This window comes from Lepidochelys kempii, chromosome 2 (genome assembly GCF_965140265.1).
Source record: "Lepidochelys kempii isolate rLepKem1 chromosome 2, rLepKem1.hap2, whole genome shotgun sequence".
Lineage (NCBI taxonomy): Eukaryota > Metazoa > Chordata > Testudines > Cheloniidae > Lepidochelys > Lepidochelys kempii.
This window is the reverse complement of record NC_133257.1, coordinates 173,596,181-173,617,202: the sequence shown is the minus strand read 5'-3', so window position 1 is coordinate 173,617,202 and position 21,022 is coordinate 173,596,181. Positions and strand designations below refer to the sequence as shown.

At 38.8% G+C, this 21,022-nt stretch overlaps 1 protein-coding gene across 14 annotated transcripts in view; it reads left to right on the top strand.

The window, feature by feature from the left end:
• CNTNAP2 (contactin associated protein 2) overlaps nucleotides 1-21,022 on the top strand; it is a 1,665,145-nt gene that overhangs the window by 566,288 nt on the left and 1,077,835 nt on the right. For all 14 annotated transcript variants that reach the window (XM_073332778.1, XM_073332790.1, XM_073332779.1 and 11 more), the window contains exon 3: nucleotides 1,440-1,633. In XM_073332778.1, the coding sequence (XP_073188879.1) occupies nucleotides 1,440-1,633 (194 nt within the window). The remainder of the gene's footprint in view (nucleotides 1-1,439; nucleotides 1,634-21,022) is intronic.

The following is a 21,022-nucleotide window of genomic DNA, read 5'->3' as shown; positions in this document are numbered from 1 at the left end:
AAAAGGCCAAGTCTTTGTGACTTTGACTTCCACCACTGGTTGGTCTCAGTGGCTCTTCAACTGCCTCCTTTCTCCACACTAAAGGCTCTCTCTGGTAGTTGCCCTGTGGTACTGCTGATGGAAGTTCTGGCTTTGATTCCCATGGAAAACCATCTTGCCTATATGTGCATGTGACCATAGTTCTTCGTGGTTGTGTTGGTGGGGTTTGTTTGCTTTTTTTAATAAAGCCAGCTGATTGATCAGAAGGTAACCTAGGGGCTGCCAAGAAGGACTGAGGTGTAAATTTAATCCTACCAATGGAAAGAAGTAATAGAAGTTATCACATGATAAACTAAATGGTTTTGCACTATCACATAGTGCCTGCCAGATCCTGGCAATGTATTTGGACCAAATCCTTGGAGTCATTTTAAATCTTTGCAGATTTTTTCTGCATAGTACTCTCACATTTGAGTATAAATATAATTATTCTCTGCTTTTTTTCCAATGTAATACTTACAATTATTGATATAATTTGGCAAAAACCCCATCACTTTCTCAGTGTAGCACATTACGCCACAATCTGAATGTCTTTTATAACCCTGTGTGTAACTAACTGCTATTTTCCCCTCTAATATTTTGTGCTTTAGTAGAGTAAGAACTTGCCTTAATGCCTTGACACTCACTTTTATCTATGCACCATTGTCCTTGTTTATTAAGAACAGTTCAACACAGTCTAGTGACTGAAAAGAATATTGCTAATAATATTACTATCAAGTTAATTCATAGCCCCATAAAGAGCGATAATACATTTTTCAAGCATCAGTTAATGCACTCTATGACATCCTGTACACCCAGCAAATCAAAATCAGAGCCATTTCTGCAATACCTTTCCTTTTTAACTACTGCTGATGGATATTCTTTGAGGTCTGCGCATTTCAGTGAAATGCTGGACTGGCAAGGAAGGAAATTAGAGATGCATGCTATTATTCCCTCCCAATTAATTTGTATCATCTTTTTTCATTTGAAATAGCATTTAAAGGGTATAAGGAATCAACAGATTGTCACTGATTTGCGTCAGCTGACTCTGACAAAGGATGTCATGGAAAATTGGTCAACTCTAAACAATTAAAGTTTGACACATACTAATAAATTCTAATTAAGGAATTATAAAGATAGTCTCATTTGTAGGGTATCTCTTTACATCATATAACTACATCATAAAAAGGTTATAGTATCAATCTGAAACAGCTTGAAAGAAATTGAGTTTCCCTGTGGCATATATAAAAGAGGTGACAGGGTTTTTTTTAGGTCTCATAATATTTCTTTTGTATATGTTTTAATTGTGTTACTGTTACGTTGTTCTCTGCTTATATGCAGCAACTAGCATCTTTTCAATGTCTTCACTTCAAAAGCCATCTGGATTAAGATGTCTGATTGTCTCTCTTGTTTCAACTCAACAGGGGCTGGAGGCTGGTCTCCATCAGATAGTGACCATTATCAGTGGCTGCAGGTGGATTTTGGGAGCAGGAAACAAATCAGCGCTATTGCAACGCAAGGCAGATACAGCAGCTCCGATTGGGTGACTCAATACCGGATGCTCTATAGTGATACAGGGAGAAACTGGAAGCCATATCACCAGGATGGAAACATTTGGGTAAGTCACTGGCCTAAAACTCAAGCACTAGGTCATGCAGAGCACTCCTTTGAATAAACTGACTCGTCTTTGGAAAATATATATCCTTTATTGTGTATATATGAAAAAAGCATACAATTTTATCCGAAATATAATAGTCTAGCATTAGGATTGTTGACTGTTAGGAATTCCATTCCTAGATCAAGAAAATCAATGTAGACTTATGACAACTCTCAGAAGCTGATGAGCAATAATGTACAACTAGTGTTCAATACTGATAATTTCTTCCCTGCTCTTTCCATTCTCCTCTATTTTATTCCCTGTATGTGGGACTCACAAATGGACACACTAAGAATCTCTTCTCCCCACTGCATTGATTTTCATTAAAATTGTCAAGAGGTTTTTGGGGCATGGGATCTCAACCTGGGGGGTCATGATCTCTAGAATCAGGACTCAGAGAGATCACAACAATGTTCTCTTTTTTTGTGGCAAGATGGAAGGGGGAATAAAGATGGGTGGGGGGTGATTTCCAAATCTGTGTGTGTTGCAACATGAACTCACAGTATGGAAAAGGTTGAGAACTATTGTTCTAGAAGAAGTACGTTTGCCCTCCTGAAAAACATAAAATAAAAATCTTTCCCAGATATCTTACACACAAACATCAAAGTAACTATAAAAATGTTGTTATCTAAGTAATTCTCATCCTTCAGTATATTTATGGTATTAAATACCTGGGGAAATATTGACTATATATTTGGTTATATAAGGCAACTAGAAAATCACTGAAGATGGCGATAGCAATTCAGGTTTTGTACCTCTGCAGTAAATGGATCCTATTCTTATCTTCGCCCAACACATGAATTTTGGAGAATGTCAGATTTTTTTTATTAAGCCATTGGGCAGACACATGTGGCCAGATCCCCAGCTGATGTAAATTAGTGAACCTGCATTGAAGACAACGGAGCTATGCGGATTCATGCCAGCTATGGACATGTCCCACTGTGAGTGGAAGGTCAGGAGTCGTACAGGTTTCAGTTGTTGAGGTGGCAACAGGGCCCACAAAATGGAGTGTTGCCATATTCCTAGATTTTGGAATAGTTGATTAATTTTCTCCTGGAACTGGAAGCTGATTCCTAGACATTCTCGGGAAATCCTGGATCAGTGTCAGCCTCAGGTGAGAATAGAGTCTATTGTATTGAATGTAATGGGTTAGAAATTAGGATGTGAAAAATAGTGGCATTCACAGTTTCTCTGCGGGAGAACACAAAACCTTAGAGTTACGAACTGACTACTGTAAGAATAGAAAAAGAATGTATTGCCTTAGACCTTTTGTATTCCATGTCAGTACAGCAGGGTTTGTTACTGCAGGCAGTAATGGAACTTTTGTTTTGGCCTTTCACCTGTCACACAGCAGCAATTAATTTACTCCTTCTTCTGAAAAGTTTAACCCAGTGTTTTACCTGCAAAAAAACAAAGCTATTGCTTATCCTCCTCTTCCTAAAGGTAGCCATAGGAGAGGCTTCTTCCTTTTAAAATATATATGTGGAAGGCACAATGAAGAATTGGGAATCCAAATTAATTAATAGGTATTGTGTCTAGCAAAAGAGGTACTGGCCTTTGTTATAGGCAAGAAGATTTAATATTGTGCTATTTTATGATAAAGCTCAGAATAAAAGAGTTCTTTTACTGAAGTCATTTTAAATTTTTTTTATTGAAAATGAACTTCACCAAATATGCAGAGTAGGAGTAAGGATTTAAAAGGAATTCATTTCACATGTATGTTACATAAAGGTTGTCATATTTGTACCATATTGATGTGTTGAAAAACCTAAGATATAATATGAAGTGGAAAAAACATTAAAAAGAAAGGGAAAAAAAGTTAGGAAAGAAGAGAAAGTGCCATGTGTGAATTCTAGACTTTGCCATGTGCTCTTTAAGGAATAAGGTGCTTCTTGCAAACACTTATGAATGTAACTTGCCATGTGGGAGCAGTCTCACTGAACTCAACAGGACTGTTCATATATGGAAAGTCACTTAAAAGTAGCAGTGTTTGCAGGGTTGAGACCTAAGAGAGTATTTCAAAGACGGAGTTTGAACCCCAAGAAATTCCCCTCAGGAGCACAAGGAAAGGGGGAAGAGCAGTTGCAGCTATTTGACTGAAGAGTATATAAAACAGAACAGTTTCATTGATGGCTGATATGCTGCTTGAAGAAGGAAAAACTGCTCTCCATACCTTGAAGGGGAAAGCTTCAAACCTTTAGCTGGTTTATTTTAAGCTTTGAATGTTTGTTTGCCCAAGTTGCTGAGGGTTTTGGGGAAGGTCCTTTACTCGCATTAAATACTGACTCTCTGCCTGAAAGATTCCCCCCCACCCTTCCTTTGTTACAAACAAGCTCTGTGATTTTGTGGGGAGGATTGTGGATCTCTTAACGTCCATGTTCTGTTCACCTTGGCTATCACCTGCAAAAGTTTAGAATCATAGATATGACTTATTCACCACACAATGCCTAATTAACAAAAATGGATTCCTATCTTCTTGAGGTGGAAACCACAAGAGCAGTTCAACAACTCAGACCTTCTAGACAGAACATTTTATCTTTATATCCCTTTATCTAGTTGGTTTCCCCAATATATAGTATAACCAATCCCTTGGGAACACTGATGGCCTGCATTTTCTTTCTTTTCCCTAGACAAAGGCATTAGAGAAAAAACAAAACAAGGAATCCTTTCTCTCTTCCTTTCTTTTGAAGAACACATCAGAACAACTAGCATTGAGGCTTAGAATCCAATCTGGGATTTTGGCTATTATAATCACTTTCATGTAACAGAAGTTTCCATATCTGGAAAGAACAGCCCTTTCTTTTGTCCATTCTTGAGGACACTGTCCCTGCCCTATATCTGATTCAAAAAACAAAAACAAAACAGCTTTGGGGGATATAAACAGAAACCACTGTAAGTCCCAACATGTGAGCCCTCTTTGAATAGTTTAAATGGCTAATTTTGAGTTGTCTCTGCCACACAACGTGCTGACTTTATTTTTAATTGGAAATTCACTCAGTATTTACTGCTGCAGTATCTCTCCTTCTTCACTCTATAGACCATTAAGAAGGATTAGAGGACAGGTGCAAGGGGTCAGACAGTGGCAGTGGGTTCTTAGGGAGCCAGGCTGCCAGGGAGGAGTGGGAGTCAGTATAGAGAGCATCATGAAGACAGGGACTCTGTATTGTGGCGGACCAGATTCTTAATCATGTTAATTAATTTTTACCAGCTGAGGATCTGGCTTTGAAAGTTTAAACTCACAGGGTCAAATTCTAGTCAATTACATGCTTGCAGCTCCATTTGAAATCCCTTTAAGAAGAATTTAGAATACAGAGAGCTTTCCACTGGGTTTTCACCGTCCAATGCTTTTACTCACCTGAGAGTGGCAGCATATGAGCTTTAGTTAAGACCCAACTTCCTTTCACGTACACCTAAATGATGATGTTCTTTGACAACAGTAAATCTGAAAATAAAGGAAAAAACAGGGGGACTGTCACATTCTGGGGTTTAATTCAGACCAGCCAGAGGTCATGCCACCACTTGTATTATAACCCTGAATGCCCCCAAAATGCTTCTGCTACTTGTGGCTTCCTGCCTGGGGGAGGGGACACAGCCAGCAGCCAGCATGCACTTCATGTTCTGTATAAGGTACAGTTCTGATTCAATTACTTCGTATCAAACAGCGTGCCAGCAATGATTACAGACACACTCTTGTCTTTACCAGACTTGGTTAATGTTAGCAGATGATCTCAATGCATCCACAGTCCCAAACCCTGTGCTCTGCAAAATCCACCTCTCTCCTGCAATATTTAGAGGAATAATAAGGTGTGTTTTCTCCTTTAAAGAGACAAAACCCAGCAGCTGGAGTTAACATTCACTTTAAATTAAACTCAGTGTTCGGTTAGATTAAAAAAGTTAAATAAATTTATTAAGAAAGGAAGATAAAGTTTAAGTACACGAGATAAAGTTAGAAATAGTTACAAGCAAATAGAGTGAAAAATGCATCCAAAAGTCTAAAACTTAATCTAGCAAGATACATGCTTTGTTCAAGATTTTTTTTCTCACCAGTCTTCCTTCTTTCCAGCCATGGCTGACTTTCTCTCTGTCTAGACCTTCCACAGAAGTACAAGGTGCTGGCTTCCCTTGTCTTTGCCTAAGTAGGTTTCTTACCTGTGTTCAGTTCCCAGAGACTTCAATCCCCATTGGTTGAAGGACCCACCTTTCTCAGCTTGCAAGAGCTCTGACCCCTTGTGTCTGTCTAGTGACAGATGCCAAAGATGGCTTATATCTTCCAACATCCAATTACCTTGTTTCAAGAAGCAGGATGACTTTATCTATTCTTCCCTTCCTACAGACTACCAATCCCTCTGATGATTTCTATGTAAGTGGGGCTTCCATTGGTTTTAGTCACACCTTACCTAATTTCTTTGGAGACAAGTAGATAGCTGTCTTCCTTCCTACCTGGATAAAACCTGTTTCTCCCTTTGTTTGGTCACAGACTGTAAATTATAATATCAATGAGTATCCTTAATTCCTTATATAGTTTAATACCTACAGTTCACAATGATATTAGTCACCAGTGTCTCATAGGCTTTCATAAAACACTTCACTTATACTTTTATAAAACAGTAATATTGTTACAATCAGTTGGTTCAATTCTTTATCATTTGAGGTTCAGACCCCCTGTCTTTATAGTCCTGATAAAGTTTCTCCTCATTCCTGCTTGGTAGCTTTGTTTACCTAATATGTACATTGACCTTCATTGTTTTTGCCTGTCAACCAGGCTGGTCAAAGAAGCAAACACATTCCTTTGTCTAGGGCAGACTTTTTTACCAATTTCCCCATACATGCCTACTTTAAACACACCTTAGCCATGATTCCAGCATATGTCCATAACTCTTAATATAAACCACGTATGCACATCATGCAAGAATGTTAATGGTTAGTGAGTTATTAATTGTCCAATTATATATTACAAAATGTCTTTTAGTTAGATACAGATTATAGTAATGGTGTGTTAGGTGTAGTGAGTATGTCAGGCCTGACAAAAGTTGCTGACACAGAGGAGTGAACCACAAATGGGCCTCTGTGTCATAGGGACAAAGGAAAATTGAAATGTAGAGTTCAGCAATATTCAACAATATAAAGCAATTATAATATCAAATGATACAGCCAGGGGACAAAATATGGGGGATAAAAGGAAATAAAAAAGAAAAGCTGGTTAGGGGAGATAGAGTAAAAAGGAAATAATTCCAACAAAGACCTCGGTAAGAACAAACCATAATAATCTGCATAAAATGTTGAAATGATCCCCTTTTGTATGCATTAGTCAGGGGAAAAATAAGTTCAATAATTACCTGCTAGGTAAGAGACAAATCAAAAGTCTCTCACTAGGACTGTGATGAGGAAAGTGCTTTCAAGGTGAATTTGGAGTAAGTTTCCCATTTCTGCTAAACAGATTTTCTGACCCAACCCCTTTTGGGCTTTGGGATATTTTCAATTCCCATGAATTTTAATAAGATGAGTGAATGTGCCTTTTTTCCATAAAAATACCTAGCACCGCGTGAATTCTGATCACCTTTCCTAACTACACTCTTGTATTTTGAGTTTCTAATTTTAAGAGTTCAGGAGGTTTCCCCACATACATCAATCTGTTGGGGCGTTTCATATTAGTATAATGTATAGGTATCAATATAGATGTATATCTATATAAACTATATCCAGCTATCTGTCTGCAAAATACGTATCAGATGTGTTTCTGTGTTTGATATTGTTCCTCTCCCCTAACCCCAATATAGATGCTATAAGTGGGTCATATTCATCTTGCTGAATATAATGCAAACATGTCCTACACTGTATAGTGCTGGGGTAAAAGAGAATGCTCAGAACTTTTGAATATACTCCAGTGCAGAACTTATAAATATACTGCAGTGCAGTGGAGTGGGAATAGAAGATGTCTATTTCTTTAGGCCCATCCTAAAGAAAATTGGAAGAATCTAGCTATTTTTATTCCATGCATTTGGAGGCTGCTTATATTTAATTAGTCATTATGATTATTGTTGTTTTTAATTTGACTATGCTAGCATAAGTCCTGATCAGCTGTCATCTTCTATCTCGTTTTCTTATTCTTGAGGATCATGAGTACAAGGAAGTAGCTTCTGAAATAAGGTTGAGTTACAGGTTGTTAGGAAAGTTAGAGTCGAGACATCTGATACACAAGCTGAGAGTCATATTCTGTTCAATCCTGACATCTGTATGACTCCATTGATATTCAGAGAAAGCAGCTTTTGGTCCCTTAGAGTGAATAAAGCCCTGGACTAAGTGATTGTTAAATCCATAGAATGGATGTTGATTCTGTTTATACCAGAGCTAAATTTGACACATTATGTCCAAAGGTTTTTACCAATGTTTACTCCCTACTAATGATATAGCATAGGACTTGGGAATCTCACCAGCTGATGGAAAGAAAAGGGATGTTTTCATCCAAGATATAATATGTTTTAATTGAGCACAAAAGTTATACACAACATTTCTATTTTGGGCTTTCTAATTCACTCCTTATTCCCTTTCCAAACCCATTCATCTCAGTGAAGACTCTAGTTTCTCCAATTTCTTCCTGATTAAAAAAAAATACATTTCTCCTTTGCTGCTTGTTATGTCAAAATTACTACTTAAAAATGCAACCAAACCTCTGAGAAAATATGGGCAACAGGTTGATATGCACTTGTGCACTGCAGGAGAGTCTGATCCTGCTTAGTATTGGAATAGTACAATCTCTGTATTGAGCAACTCAATCACAGAATGCTCCTGTAGAGACAAAGCAGCCATGCTGACACCCAGCCATAGTCAGTGCTGATCTGAAACAGTGAAGATAGCATTGGTAGGAAAAAGAGCTTCTGGTACTGTATCCTCTTGCAATATTTGCTATGTCTGAGATGGTCAAGTTAAGTGCTCATTTCCTATTGAAAGTTCATGGGATTTGAGTGTGTCACTCCCTTGGGCTCCTTTGAAAATCCCAGCCTACGTAAATGTCCTTAGGGGTTTTATAAAACTTACAGTAAATGATAAAGGAGAGCAAAATGCTCATCCCTCAACTATTGAGTAATACATTTAAAAGGTCCTATATGTCTCAGTAGTCAGACTACCCTAGTTTGCATATTTATTAACAAGTATATTCAGGCCCCCAACTCAGCTTTTCAGGGTATATGTGTTATTGGCTTCACAATGAAGCTTTGCGCCTCTTTCATTTGACATTTGATGTCAGTTGGTGTGGGAGAAGTAGAAGCAACTGTGATTTAGGTCCTTTGAGCCCTAGATAACAGCTGTCTGAACACAGGTGACCTTATCTCTAATGGGAACAAGGTAGAAATCAGCTTGGAGTTCTACCCCACCCTGGTGAAAATGGATGGGTGTCACCTGTCTTACTGACATCATCCCACCGTTCCTGGGCCAGAGTTCAGCTCCCCCTCAGCACTTTTCTTGCCCCACATCACAAGGGCTGCTCTAGACCTTGCTCCCTTCTTTTTTTAGGGTCCCTATTGCCCCAATCTCCCCTTCCCATTATGACCTTTTAATTTAGATAGGATGTTCTCTATTCAGTTCCCATAGCGAACCACCCCTTTGGATCTAAAACTTGAAAAGGGCTGAGCACCTATAACTTCCACTGAAGTCACTGTGGCTCAGCATCTTCTGCATGTTGCCAACCTACAGATTGAGACCCCATGACAAGAAGAATATGGCCACAGGAAAGGAATATTGCTTTTGCTCTAGTGAAACCAAACAATAATGTGGATATGATGTAACTGTCACTACCATTATATCCTTACAAAATAGATAGTGTATTGACAGGATACTTTTATACTTCAAGCACTTGCTGCCTATGTATCTTTAAAACCCCCAAGAAGAAGAGCTGTGCTGAGAAACAACAGTTTTGTGTTGTAAAGAAGAGAGATAGCATGCTCATTTTTGTGCAAGGGGGGAAAAAAGGTTTTATGTAAATAAATTGAGTGAATGTTTAAAAGATATCCAGAAAAATACCAGCCAGGGAACATCTTAAATTAAATGGCAAAATGTATTTAAGCCAAATGCTTCTAGAGTGTTTCCTGTTCATCACAGCAATATGTTGTTTTGGAGCAAAATAACAAAAGTTGCAATGGGTGCTTAAGAAGATTAAAAGGAACACTCAAGCTGTTAGATCAGATCAGAACAATGGTTCTGCTAGTTCAGTAAACCTAGCTAATAATGCAATGTATAGGTGTACGATTCATCGTCTCATGCAAGCAACTACTGAGTGTGCTGACGCAGGGTATTGTAATTAGTCTTTCAGTCTAGAAACCTTAAAATTCCACTTTTTTCTTCCCCAAAAGGGGGAATCTTTAGAGTCCCCGTTTAAAATAAATATAAGACTATTTAATCATACTTGCCTCTATAGAACAAGTGGAATTTTAAGGGCCTAGTAATATGTATAATTGTGTTAAGTTGCATAAGAAATATACATTTACATTCTGGGAATGGGCTGGTCTTTGTATGGGATGCTGATTATGGGACATTATGTTTCTGCTGCGTAGTCTTCCTCTGCCTAACTATGAGAGCCAGGTAAATAACACTAGTGTGGTATCCTAGAGCGTAAATGATAAAGGATATTAATCCAGCACACATACAAACACCTCTGTGCTGAGGGCCAACGTCAAGCCTATGCATCACTTATGTTCCATACAAATCTTCAAAATAGGATTAAGTGTAAGTGAAGTGGTAGACAGTCCTTGTGCATAGGCCTCTGCAAAGGGGTTAATTAGCCCATTGGGGCAGCGGAGGGAGATTTCAGCCAGAGCACATAAGAATGCATTGTTGTTCAGGCATTCCTTTCTTAGGGGTTCCTTTCAGACACTTGGTTCTTATCCTGAGGAATATGTGTCTGTCTGTATAAAATTGCCAAAATTTTAAACGTAGGTGCTTAAAGTTAGGCTCCTAAATCCATATTTAGGCATTCAATCAGCTTAATTTTCAAAGGACTTGGGCATGTAAAACATCTAGATCAGTTGTGGGAGCTGTGCCCAGCTTCTCCAGAAATTAGGCCACTTGTCCAGATGCATTAAATGTGAATATATTTCCCCAGCTTTGAAACTATATGTTGCCCAATATATATATATATATGCACACTCAGAATTGATACATTGTATCTCTCTCCATATATCCAGTTTGGCACTGGCTAACATTTAACAAAATAGCCTCTGGCAGTTGTACATGGTAAAAGCACCTTTCCCTTCTCCCTTATACCCTGTCATAAATATAAAGGGAAGGGGTACCACCTTTCTGTATACAGTGCTATAAAATCCCTCCTGGCCAGAGGAAAAACCCTTTCACTTGTAAAGGGTTAAGAAGCTAAGATAACCTCGCTGGCACCTGACCAAAATGACCAATGAGGAGACAGGATACTTTCAAAGCTGGAGAGGGGGTGGGAAACAAAGAGTCTGTCTGTCTGCATGATGCTTTCGCTGGGAACAGATCAGGAATGCAGCTCAGAACTCCTGTAAAAAGTTAGTAAGTAATCTAGCTAGAAATGCATTAGATTTCCTTTTGTTTAATGGCTGGTAAAATAGGCTGTGCTGAATGGAATGTATATTTCTGTTTTTGTGTCTTTTTGTAACTTAAGGTTTTACCTAGAGGGATTCTCTATGTTTTGAATCTGATTACCCTGTAAGGTATTTACCATCCTGATTCCTTTCTTTAATTAAAATTCTTCTTTTAAGAACCTGATTGATTTTTCATTGTTCTTAAGATCCAAGGGTTTGGGTCTGTGTTCACCTGTACAAATTGGTGAGGATTTTTATCAAGCCTTCCCCAAGAAAGGGGGTGTAGGGCTTGGGGGGAATATTTTGGGGGAAGACATCTTCAAGAGGGCTCTTTCCCTGTTCTTTGTTTAACACGCTTGGTGGTGGCAGCATACGGTTCAAGGGCAAGGCAAAGTTTGTACCTTGAGGAAGTTTTTAACTTAAACTGGTAAGAATAGGCGTAGGGGGTCTTTCATGCAGGTTCCCACATCTGTACCCTAGAGTTAAGAGTGGGGAAGGAACCTTGACATACCCCTAGGACTTCCTCATGAAAAGCAAACCCTTTTCCCAGATTACAGTATGTACATATATTGTGCGATTAGATTTACACATGACTTTCATTTTAGCAAAAGGTCAGCATATGATAAAAAATCTGCTATCTGACACCCTTGATCTTTTAGTGTTGAGAGATATTGACATTTTGCTGCTGTTACCAGGTGAATAAAACATACTCTGGCACATGTTAACATACTGTATCAAATATTTCATTTGAGAAAAATAAAGGTAAAGGAGTTCTGATGATTAGAAATGTTAATAGCCTACACTGTTAACGAATACCTTTGTCGTAATTAATTTTGCTATTTCTTAAGTAATTGTCCTCTTTCCATTAAATTAGGAAATATGCAATTATGGGATGTATTTTTAATTTAGTACTTCATGTTATGTTGTGTTAAAATATTTCTGCAATATTATGACTGGCCAAGGTTTCTACACATGGTTCTCTGTCAGGGGAATTCAAATGTTGGAACTCCAAAGGCTTCTCAGGCAATTTGCATGGCCCTAGTTTGCATATGAACATACACATATATTATTCGATAAAACAATATATGTGTATGACATTACAGTATCAAGGAATGGAACAACACTTCATAAACTATTCACACTTTACACTGTATTTGACCTCAAAGGTACACTGACTAATTGTTGCCAGATGTGGTCCGGCTCTTCCTCCCAGCAGCCCACCAGACTGCTGTAAGGGGAATTCAGCCTCTGGTGTTCTAAGCCTCCGGAATCTGAACAGAGCCTGGGTACTTTCAGAATCATGGGGTCCCTAGGGATGTTCTTGGAGTGCAGATGTCTATTTAATGCTCTCTCCTGTTAAATCTGTACTGACTCCTCATATTCCCATTGTAGCTATACACACTCTCTTCTAGTGTCCCACCAAAGGTGGGAGCCTTCTGGTTTAACGCTCAGCCTAATAGTTTAACTCTCTCAGGGGGTATGTGATAGGTGTGACATATAACACACAGACACACTTTCAATAGGCATTTAACCCATCATTGCTCTTTACTTAATCCCACAAGAAGAACACAGATGGATAGATATATAAACCCTACACACGCTTCCTCTCACTCTAGTTCACCCTCCCCTTGGGAGTCCCTAGGGTGCTATCTGTGTTCAGATAGGCAGGGTCTTCCCCAACCCCTGAACCTTCCCTCATTTTAAAATGGCTAAATCTAGCTTGAGAGAGAGAGAGAGAGGAGCTTCAGCCCTTTTATAAAATTCCAGTCCCTCAGTCACTTGCCTCACTGGTCAGTCTCAACAGGGAAGGACAGAGTCCTACCAAGTGACCTTATTGCTAGGCAACCTCTCCTATGCTAAGTCAATTCCTTTGGCTACGGACCAGTCTTTTGTCTAGAGTCATAATATGTCAGTAGGTGGGCACTTAAGTCAATGACAGTCTTTTGTTAGCCCTATACTACCCAGTTCAACATGGAGACAAATGGAGAATAGAAAACACACAGTGCTGAACATGAAAAATGGAGTTTACAGCTTGGTATAAAGATACATACAGAGAGTTTACAGACCCACACAGTATTCATAAAACAAAGAGACAGATTTCCCCAAACGACCACAGTAATATATACATTTTTGATTTCTGTATTGGCAGGCTTTCAATCAAGCTTTCACTCATAGGCCCGTGTGTGTTTCTGTGTAATAGACTACAGAGCTTTACACTTCCAGGTCTCCAGTTCAAATCCAGCCCCAAGTGACAGTGACTAGGTTAATGCCACCTAACAGGGTTTAATAACTTTTATACATGCATCACAAAAACCAGCACCACTCAGAACCCTTGTTGGCAGTCTCACCTAAAGATGGTTTCTCCAGGACAGACATAATACTGGGATGGGAAAGATTATGTAATTATGAGAGGGACCTTTTTAAATGTGCAATTTTTTGTGAACCATTCTTCATGTGCAAATCCTAATGTGCACAAATAAGTAATGGTTTGCTTCCAGAAACATTGACTTGCCAGAACACATGAGGGCTTGTGTGTGTGAAATATTGTACCATTAAAAATCTGACCCTTTGTGAAGATTGGTATTCTATTTTATCTGTGGTGAGCCAATAGTGTGCTTATAATATATATTAAGCACCAGCATATGAGAATTTAATATATATATAATAATAATATAATAATATATATATTAAGCACCAGCATATGATAATTTGCAGGAGTGGGATGTTACACTGTGATCATCTCAAGGCAGGGGCCTTTTCTTCTCTGTTTTATGTATATATATAAACATAATATATACATAAAACAGAGAAGAAAAGGCCCCTGCCTTGAGATGATCACAGTGTAACATCCCACTCCTGCAAATTCTCATATGCTGGTGCTTAATTTTTAAATCAATGGGACTGCTCTCATCGGTGAAGCTAAACATATACATAAGTGTTGGCGGGATCAGGGCCCAAATAGAAACATGAGACATAAAGCATTGTGAGACCAGACTTTGGATGAAGTAATATCTCGTTTATTTTCTGGAACGAAATACCTAAAATAAATAAAAAAAACAGCACTTCTTTGGGTGGTGGATTAACTACGACAGGCTTCACAGAAGTGTGTTCTGAGGGGAAATTTAACAAGACTACTGCTGGCCTGGTACCTGTCTGGGGCTATAGAGATAACTTCAGCCTCCAAACCTCTTAATCCAATGCCTTTCACAAGCACTAAATTCTCATTGTAAAATTTAAACAGGTCAGGCTTAGGCCAGGAAAACACCAGTGCAGTATTTGTTGAATTATTTTTAAGTTGTCTCATTACTCAGGAATATCTTAAATAAACCACCACAGTTTCACAATAGCCCTGGGTCTCTTTATAGGACCATGGGCAATATAGAATGTTGCCAATTAATATAAATCCCTATTCAGGAAGGTACTTAAGCATGTGCTTAATTCCCAATGACTTCAATATTATAATTAACCTGCAGATTATATGAACATATAGGGCCAGATTCTGATCTGTTACACCAGCGTAAACCCAGTGTAACTCAGTTCAAGTCAAGAGAGTTACTCTGGATATATACTAGTATAACTCAGTTCAAATTGTGGCTGATAGCAGCAAAATACTTGGATTTATTTTTCCAACTCTAAAATATGTAAATATGCATAAGTTATTGATGTTATGTAAACTCTCAGAACTTCACTGGGCTAGCATGAGAGTACAAAATTCTTCCATATTAATCTTTCAGGCCTGACTGTGGAATCTTTTCTTATGTTAGTAATTCTTATTGTGAGAGAATGTGTGGTCTAACATGATGTTAAACGCTCAGTATAGACCAAAAACTCTCTCTTTGTGTGAACTTGTTATAGCTATCCATAGTGTCTACCTATTAACCTTGATGAGCTGACACTTTAGGGTTTGTCAAATGAGCTGACCTAATGTTAAACATGAGTGATTGTGCTGAATTATGTTTGTTAGTTAATATGTGGACCCACTTAATTTGCTTAATTTGCTTAATTTGCCTTGGTGAGCACTGTCTCATAAGTAGCCCCAATAATTCCAGTGACTGTCCTTTAGAGCTGGTGTTTCCCATCTTGAGAAAGGGTCACACAGCTGAGCCCATAGAAAAATAAATGCATCATGTCAAATTACAATTGCATCATAAACTCCTACTCTATATTAAGAAATCATGTTTATACCCCATCTCCAACCAGCAAAGCAAGAAACTCCCAATACAATACCAGGTGAGCTGCAGTAATATTTCTTAACAGCATAATACTCCATAGTATGGAAACATGTGATACTAAATGCAAGTTGACCCAGTAAAGTGTTATGGTCCTGACGGGTCATTATTTTTAAATGTCTCTTTATACATATGTTCATTACTGAGTTATAATCCATGTGTCACAGTTTCAGGATAACTGCACCTTTATCTCCCTTCTGTGGTCCCTCAAGGACACCCACTCAAAAGCACATCTCCTGGGTGGAAACCTGTCTCATTTCCTTCTGACCAGGGGTTTTAAGGCTGCATTGGACCCTGCCTTTTTGGCAATATCCCCAGCAAGCCAGTCGACCCATAAGACAATTTGCTTGTGCATTGCTTTCACTACAAGGGCTATGAACAGTATATTTCCATCAGTGACAAGTTACCAGGCAGCTTCTTCTAAGAAAGCACTTTTATTCTTAAGATAAAAGCATTACAGAGAAAGCATATAAAACCAATAGAAGAACCTACATGCAAGCTAAAAGCTTATCAGAGGCCATCCCTATTCCCAATATGAGTCTCCCAGTTTGACAGCAAACCACTGGTAAGTACACTTTGAATACAGGTTTCAGAGTAGCAGCCGTGTTAGTCTGTATTAGCAAAAAGAAAAGGAGGACTTGTGGCACCTTAGAGACTAACAAATTTATTTGAGCATAAGCTTTCGTGAGCTATAGCTCACTTCATCGGATGCATTCAGTGGAAAATACAGTGGGGAGATTTATATACATAGAGAACATGAAACAATGGGTGTTACCATACACACTGTAATGAGAGTGATCACTTAAGGTGAGCTATTACCAGCAGGAGAGCGGGGGGGGGGGGGGGGAAACCTTTTGTAGTGATAATCAAGGTGGGCCATTTCCAGCAGTTGACAAGAACGTCTGAGGAACAGTGAGGGGGCGGGGGGGGGGGGGTGAATACAGTCTTTCAAACAGTTGTGCACCTATCTGATAGTTATTTCTTCTAAACCACATTGCCCTAGTTTGCTTATGAGAATGTCATGTGGGACAGTCTCAAAAGCCTTACTAAAATCAAGATATATCACATCTACTGCTTCTCCCCATCCACTAGGCCAGTAGCCCTGTCAAAGATAATTATGTTGATTTGGCATCATTTGGTCTTGAGAAATCCATCTTGGATATTCTTTATACCCTATTATCCTCTAGGTGTTTACAAATCGATTGTTTAATAATTTGCTCCAGTTTCTTTTCAGGGATCAAAATTAGACTGGCGGGTCTTATAAGTCCCCAGATCCTCTTTGTTCCCCATTTTAAAGATAAGGTACTATGTTTGCTCTTCTCTAGTCCTCTGGGACTTCCCCCACCCTCCATGAGTTCTCTAAGAACCTGAGTGATTTGCCTTGCTCATCCCTTACTGTTTTCACTTCCTGGAGGAGCTATGGTTCCCCTCCCTGCTGTGGAGTGCACACAATCCCTGGCCCACAATGAGGCATAAACAATACATAAACTTAATACAATATGGTCTCCCAAAGCTATTTCAGGAAGTTGCCCTGTCTATCACATCATGCTTCATATGTTTTACAAACTTGGATTATAGGAAGCCATGTCCTTTAATAGTAAAGTAAATACAAAAAGGATTACGTTGAAGCTATGCTAAGGTCAAGATACAAACTTTTCACTTAATCTTACAAATCTTTTGTGCAAAGGCCTCCAGCTGAATGGGCTTGCCAGGGTACGGTCCCTTAAAAGGAAAGAAATTCAAAGCTGAGGCTGAAGCTGTGTCTTTAACTCATTGCCCCTTTCTCCTTAGCTCACCTCACTGTGCTGAGATATTTTTGGGGTCTGAGATAAGTGTTTGATGTGACTTACACTTTCATACAGTGTGTTGCAATATTTGTGAAAGTGGCTGAAGTCAGTTATGGGTAAGTTCAGTCTTACATTTGAATTTTCTTACTTTATTGCTCAGCCTGCCTCTTTCTTTTTTTCTTTGTTGCTGTATAAAAACGGGAGAGGAGAGGACAGCACTAGGAGAATGCATTGAAGATGTGCTCTAAAACGGCATTTTGAAAGCTGTATAGAGTTTATATTCATAAAGCCAATAGTTCCCAGTGCTCCCAAGGATAGGGCAAAGCTGCTGAAATGACATTGTTGCTAAGTTCCCAAAAGTAAAATGAGTTTGAATTCCATTGGAACTGAGTGTAACATGGAGCTCAGGCTTTTGAACCTTTTTGAAAGAGATGATTAGATTTCACTCTGACTTCTTTTTATAGTGGAGAGTTGGGCTGTGTGGGTAGCAGAGGTTAGGGGCCAGATTAAAATGTAATTAACAATGAACCAGTAGAGCTCTAAGGCGAGAGACGTCAAGTCTCATTCCACTTAAATAAATAAATAAATAAAATTCAAATTGGACTACATCAGCACTTTCTCATGTCTGCTGAATGGAAGACCAGGTGAAATCTGCTCATATCAAATAGGTTTTTAATACAATGTCCAGTAAACCAAGTGCTGAAAGATAACAGTTAGCTTAAAGAAATACTTGTCAAACTACAATGACTACAATGTTGTATCTATAGGAATAAGCCAGAAAAGAGAGAATTCCTAGTGCATCAGAACAGGCACTAGTGGCCTGAACTCAAAGCAGAACCCTAATCTTTTGACATGACCAATCTGGTCCTTGTATATACTATATAACTGATAGTAGTAAAAGAAATCAATAGTAAAATAATCTGCCAGAAGTGTTCACCTTTGATCATCTCAATAGGCAACATCTAGATTAGACTTTAGCCCCTTTTGTTAGTCAAGTTGTTAGGTTTAGTGTGGTGTTGGTGGCCTGTGATATACAGGAGGTCTGACTAGATGATATGGTCCCTTTTGGCCTTAAACTCTATGACTCTAGGTGCATAACCTTTCTTCAGAGTGTTTCTTTTTCCTGCTTTTTTCTGTTTAGCATCTAGCTACTGCAGAGATAGATACAACAGGAAAAGAAAGAGAAAGAAAGAAAACAACATCCAGTAGCTTTCATAGTTCACCATCATTCAAGGTTATATTGATAGTGAGCACTACAAGGGCCAAATTCTGGCACCCTTGCCAGCACAATGGCTGCATTGATGCAGGGGTTTTCAAGAGGTATTGGATCAGGGTAGAGTCCACTGAAGTGGTGAGAACCCCAGAAGAGACGCTCTATGACACTTTGTTCTCCTGGTGGTGGCAAGTAGTAAAGAGTCCATCCTGCCTTGTTCCACAGTGTAATGCTTTGAGCATTGACATGAAGAAAACTCTCCAGTTGTGAAGCCACTGAGGCCTTCCACGTAGCAGGACATAGCCCCTATACTGTATAGCCTCCTATTGGAAGTGATGGAAGCCCATTTACTCTCATCACTTACCATTGGAGTGGCAAAATAAAGAAGCAGTGTTTATATCTCAGAAGTGCCTGAAGACCTAAGACACAATCTGGAGTCCCATTGCTCACAAATACATAAACTAATGCTTTCCCAGCTTCCAAGGAGCTTATAAATGTGAGGAACAATTCAGCATAGAGAAAGGGAAGGAATACACAACCTAATAGTTCTTAGTAGTAACTTTAATTTCAGTAATTGCACATTATACTAACATTCCCCTAACATTCCCAATATAAACCTCTTACCAGTGAGATAAAATTGAGTGATGAATGGAAAATATGGGAGATAAGGTTTGTTTTTCTGTTTTAAAGGAAAACCACCCAAATATTTTTAAAAGTTTAAGAAAAGCAAAGTATTTTTGTACTTATCTAATCCAAAAATTGCTTTGATTGCAAAAATTAAATTTGGCAAAAAATTACTCTATATTCATGAATTTATTTTGAAAGACTCAATTGTTTTGTTATAAAACAAGTCAAACATCCAAGTTATTAAACTTTGAATAATGGCTAAAGCACATGCAGAGCAGTCACTTTTATGAGGATTTTGGTATATTGTATTAACACAAAATATGTGCTGTACGTTTACACTTTAGACCAAAACAGGTGTGTTAAGTAATATGTATTTTAAAAAATCTGCACAGATACATGAATCTACTGTAGAGATACACTCACATGAGTAAAGTTGGGATTAAACTATGAGTGAGAATGTGTAAGATGTTCAACCACTCTGAGTGGGACAACACCTGAGTGGCAAAATGTTGGGTGGGACATCTATCTCAGGTTCTATACAGTGCTAATGATCATAGTGTATCTGACTACCTCACAATCTTTAATGTATTTATCCTCTGCATGCCTGAGAGTTAGGGAACGTATTCCCACTTTAGATGGGGAACTAAGAGAAGAGAGAGACAAGGCGATTGCTCAAAGCATGCCGTAAGTCTCTAGCAGAATAAGGACTGGACCATCCTTCCTCTCATGTCCCTCTTAGTGATTGCACCCTCTATTTTAAACTGAGTGGGTGAATATAGTTATTATCAAACAGACTGGAACACATTTGAAACAGATAGTGCTAAATGTTGATCTGTACCACAAGCTTGGTATGCAAATAGGTGTACATTGTGATGTATATAGTACACAAATGGCCAGAAAGTGAGCTAGGTGTCTGTTACCCCTCCCCTCCTCCACTTGAAAGGCACATTTCTGAAGAATGTCACATTCTGGTGGCCTGTCTTAACTTCAAGATCTTAAGAACATTATTTTCAGTACAGATACTGTGGTAAAGCCAGGACAAACAGCTACAAAAGGGGGCTAGTAATTAAAAGGCCCCTCCCTATCCACTGAGGAGAGAGAACCAGGGGGCAATAAGGTTCAGCTGGAAAAGGGGTTGCTAGGGAACCAATTAGGTTCAGCTGACTCCAACTACTTGGGACCTTTTTAAACCCTCCCCTGAGTGGTAGGAGGGGGAGAGTGAGGGGAGCAGGGAAGTTGCTAGTAGGCTGTTTGCAGCAAGACACCAAACCTTCCCAGAAGGGAAGGAAAACAAGCACAAGGGACTGACTGAGGAGAGGAGTAGCAGGACCCTGTGCCACCTATAAAGACTTGTCTTGCCCCAAACCTGAATCTCCAAGGCTAAAAAGGACTGAGCCTTCTGGGGTGAACAAGGTATTTTGCCACAATACATAACTCCTAAAATATTATCTGTACGCAGTTTGCAATGATTATGACAATCAGTGGGCTACTGGCTCTCAGTAGAGACTTCAAACATCACCTTTTGGTGAACTTTTTATACAGATACCCAATCCAGGGGATCCCTGTAAAAACCTTATGCCAGCTGGCACTGAAAGGTCCTTGGATCACAGCCACAATAACATTCCTAGTCATACTAGTTAAGATAGACACAATCAAATTAACACTGATAAATTTCATGCCTCAGAGCATGACTTGACAGCAAAGTTCAAGAATAAATCTCTCCACCATGTAAAGTATTGCATGAATAGCTTGGTGCAGTATTTGACAGGGTCATTTAGATTCCTATAAAGCATTAGATTCTGACAACTGCTAGAGACAATATGCTGAACTTGGTGGATTGTGGGTTTGATCCAGTATGGTAAATCCCATATTCTTGTGTTTAGAATACTGTGAGAGCATATAAAAAAACACATGCCCTGGTTACTAAACCTGCTAAAAGAAAT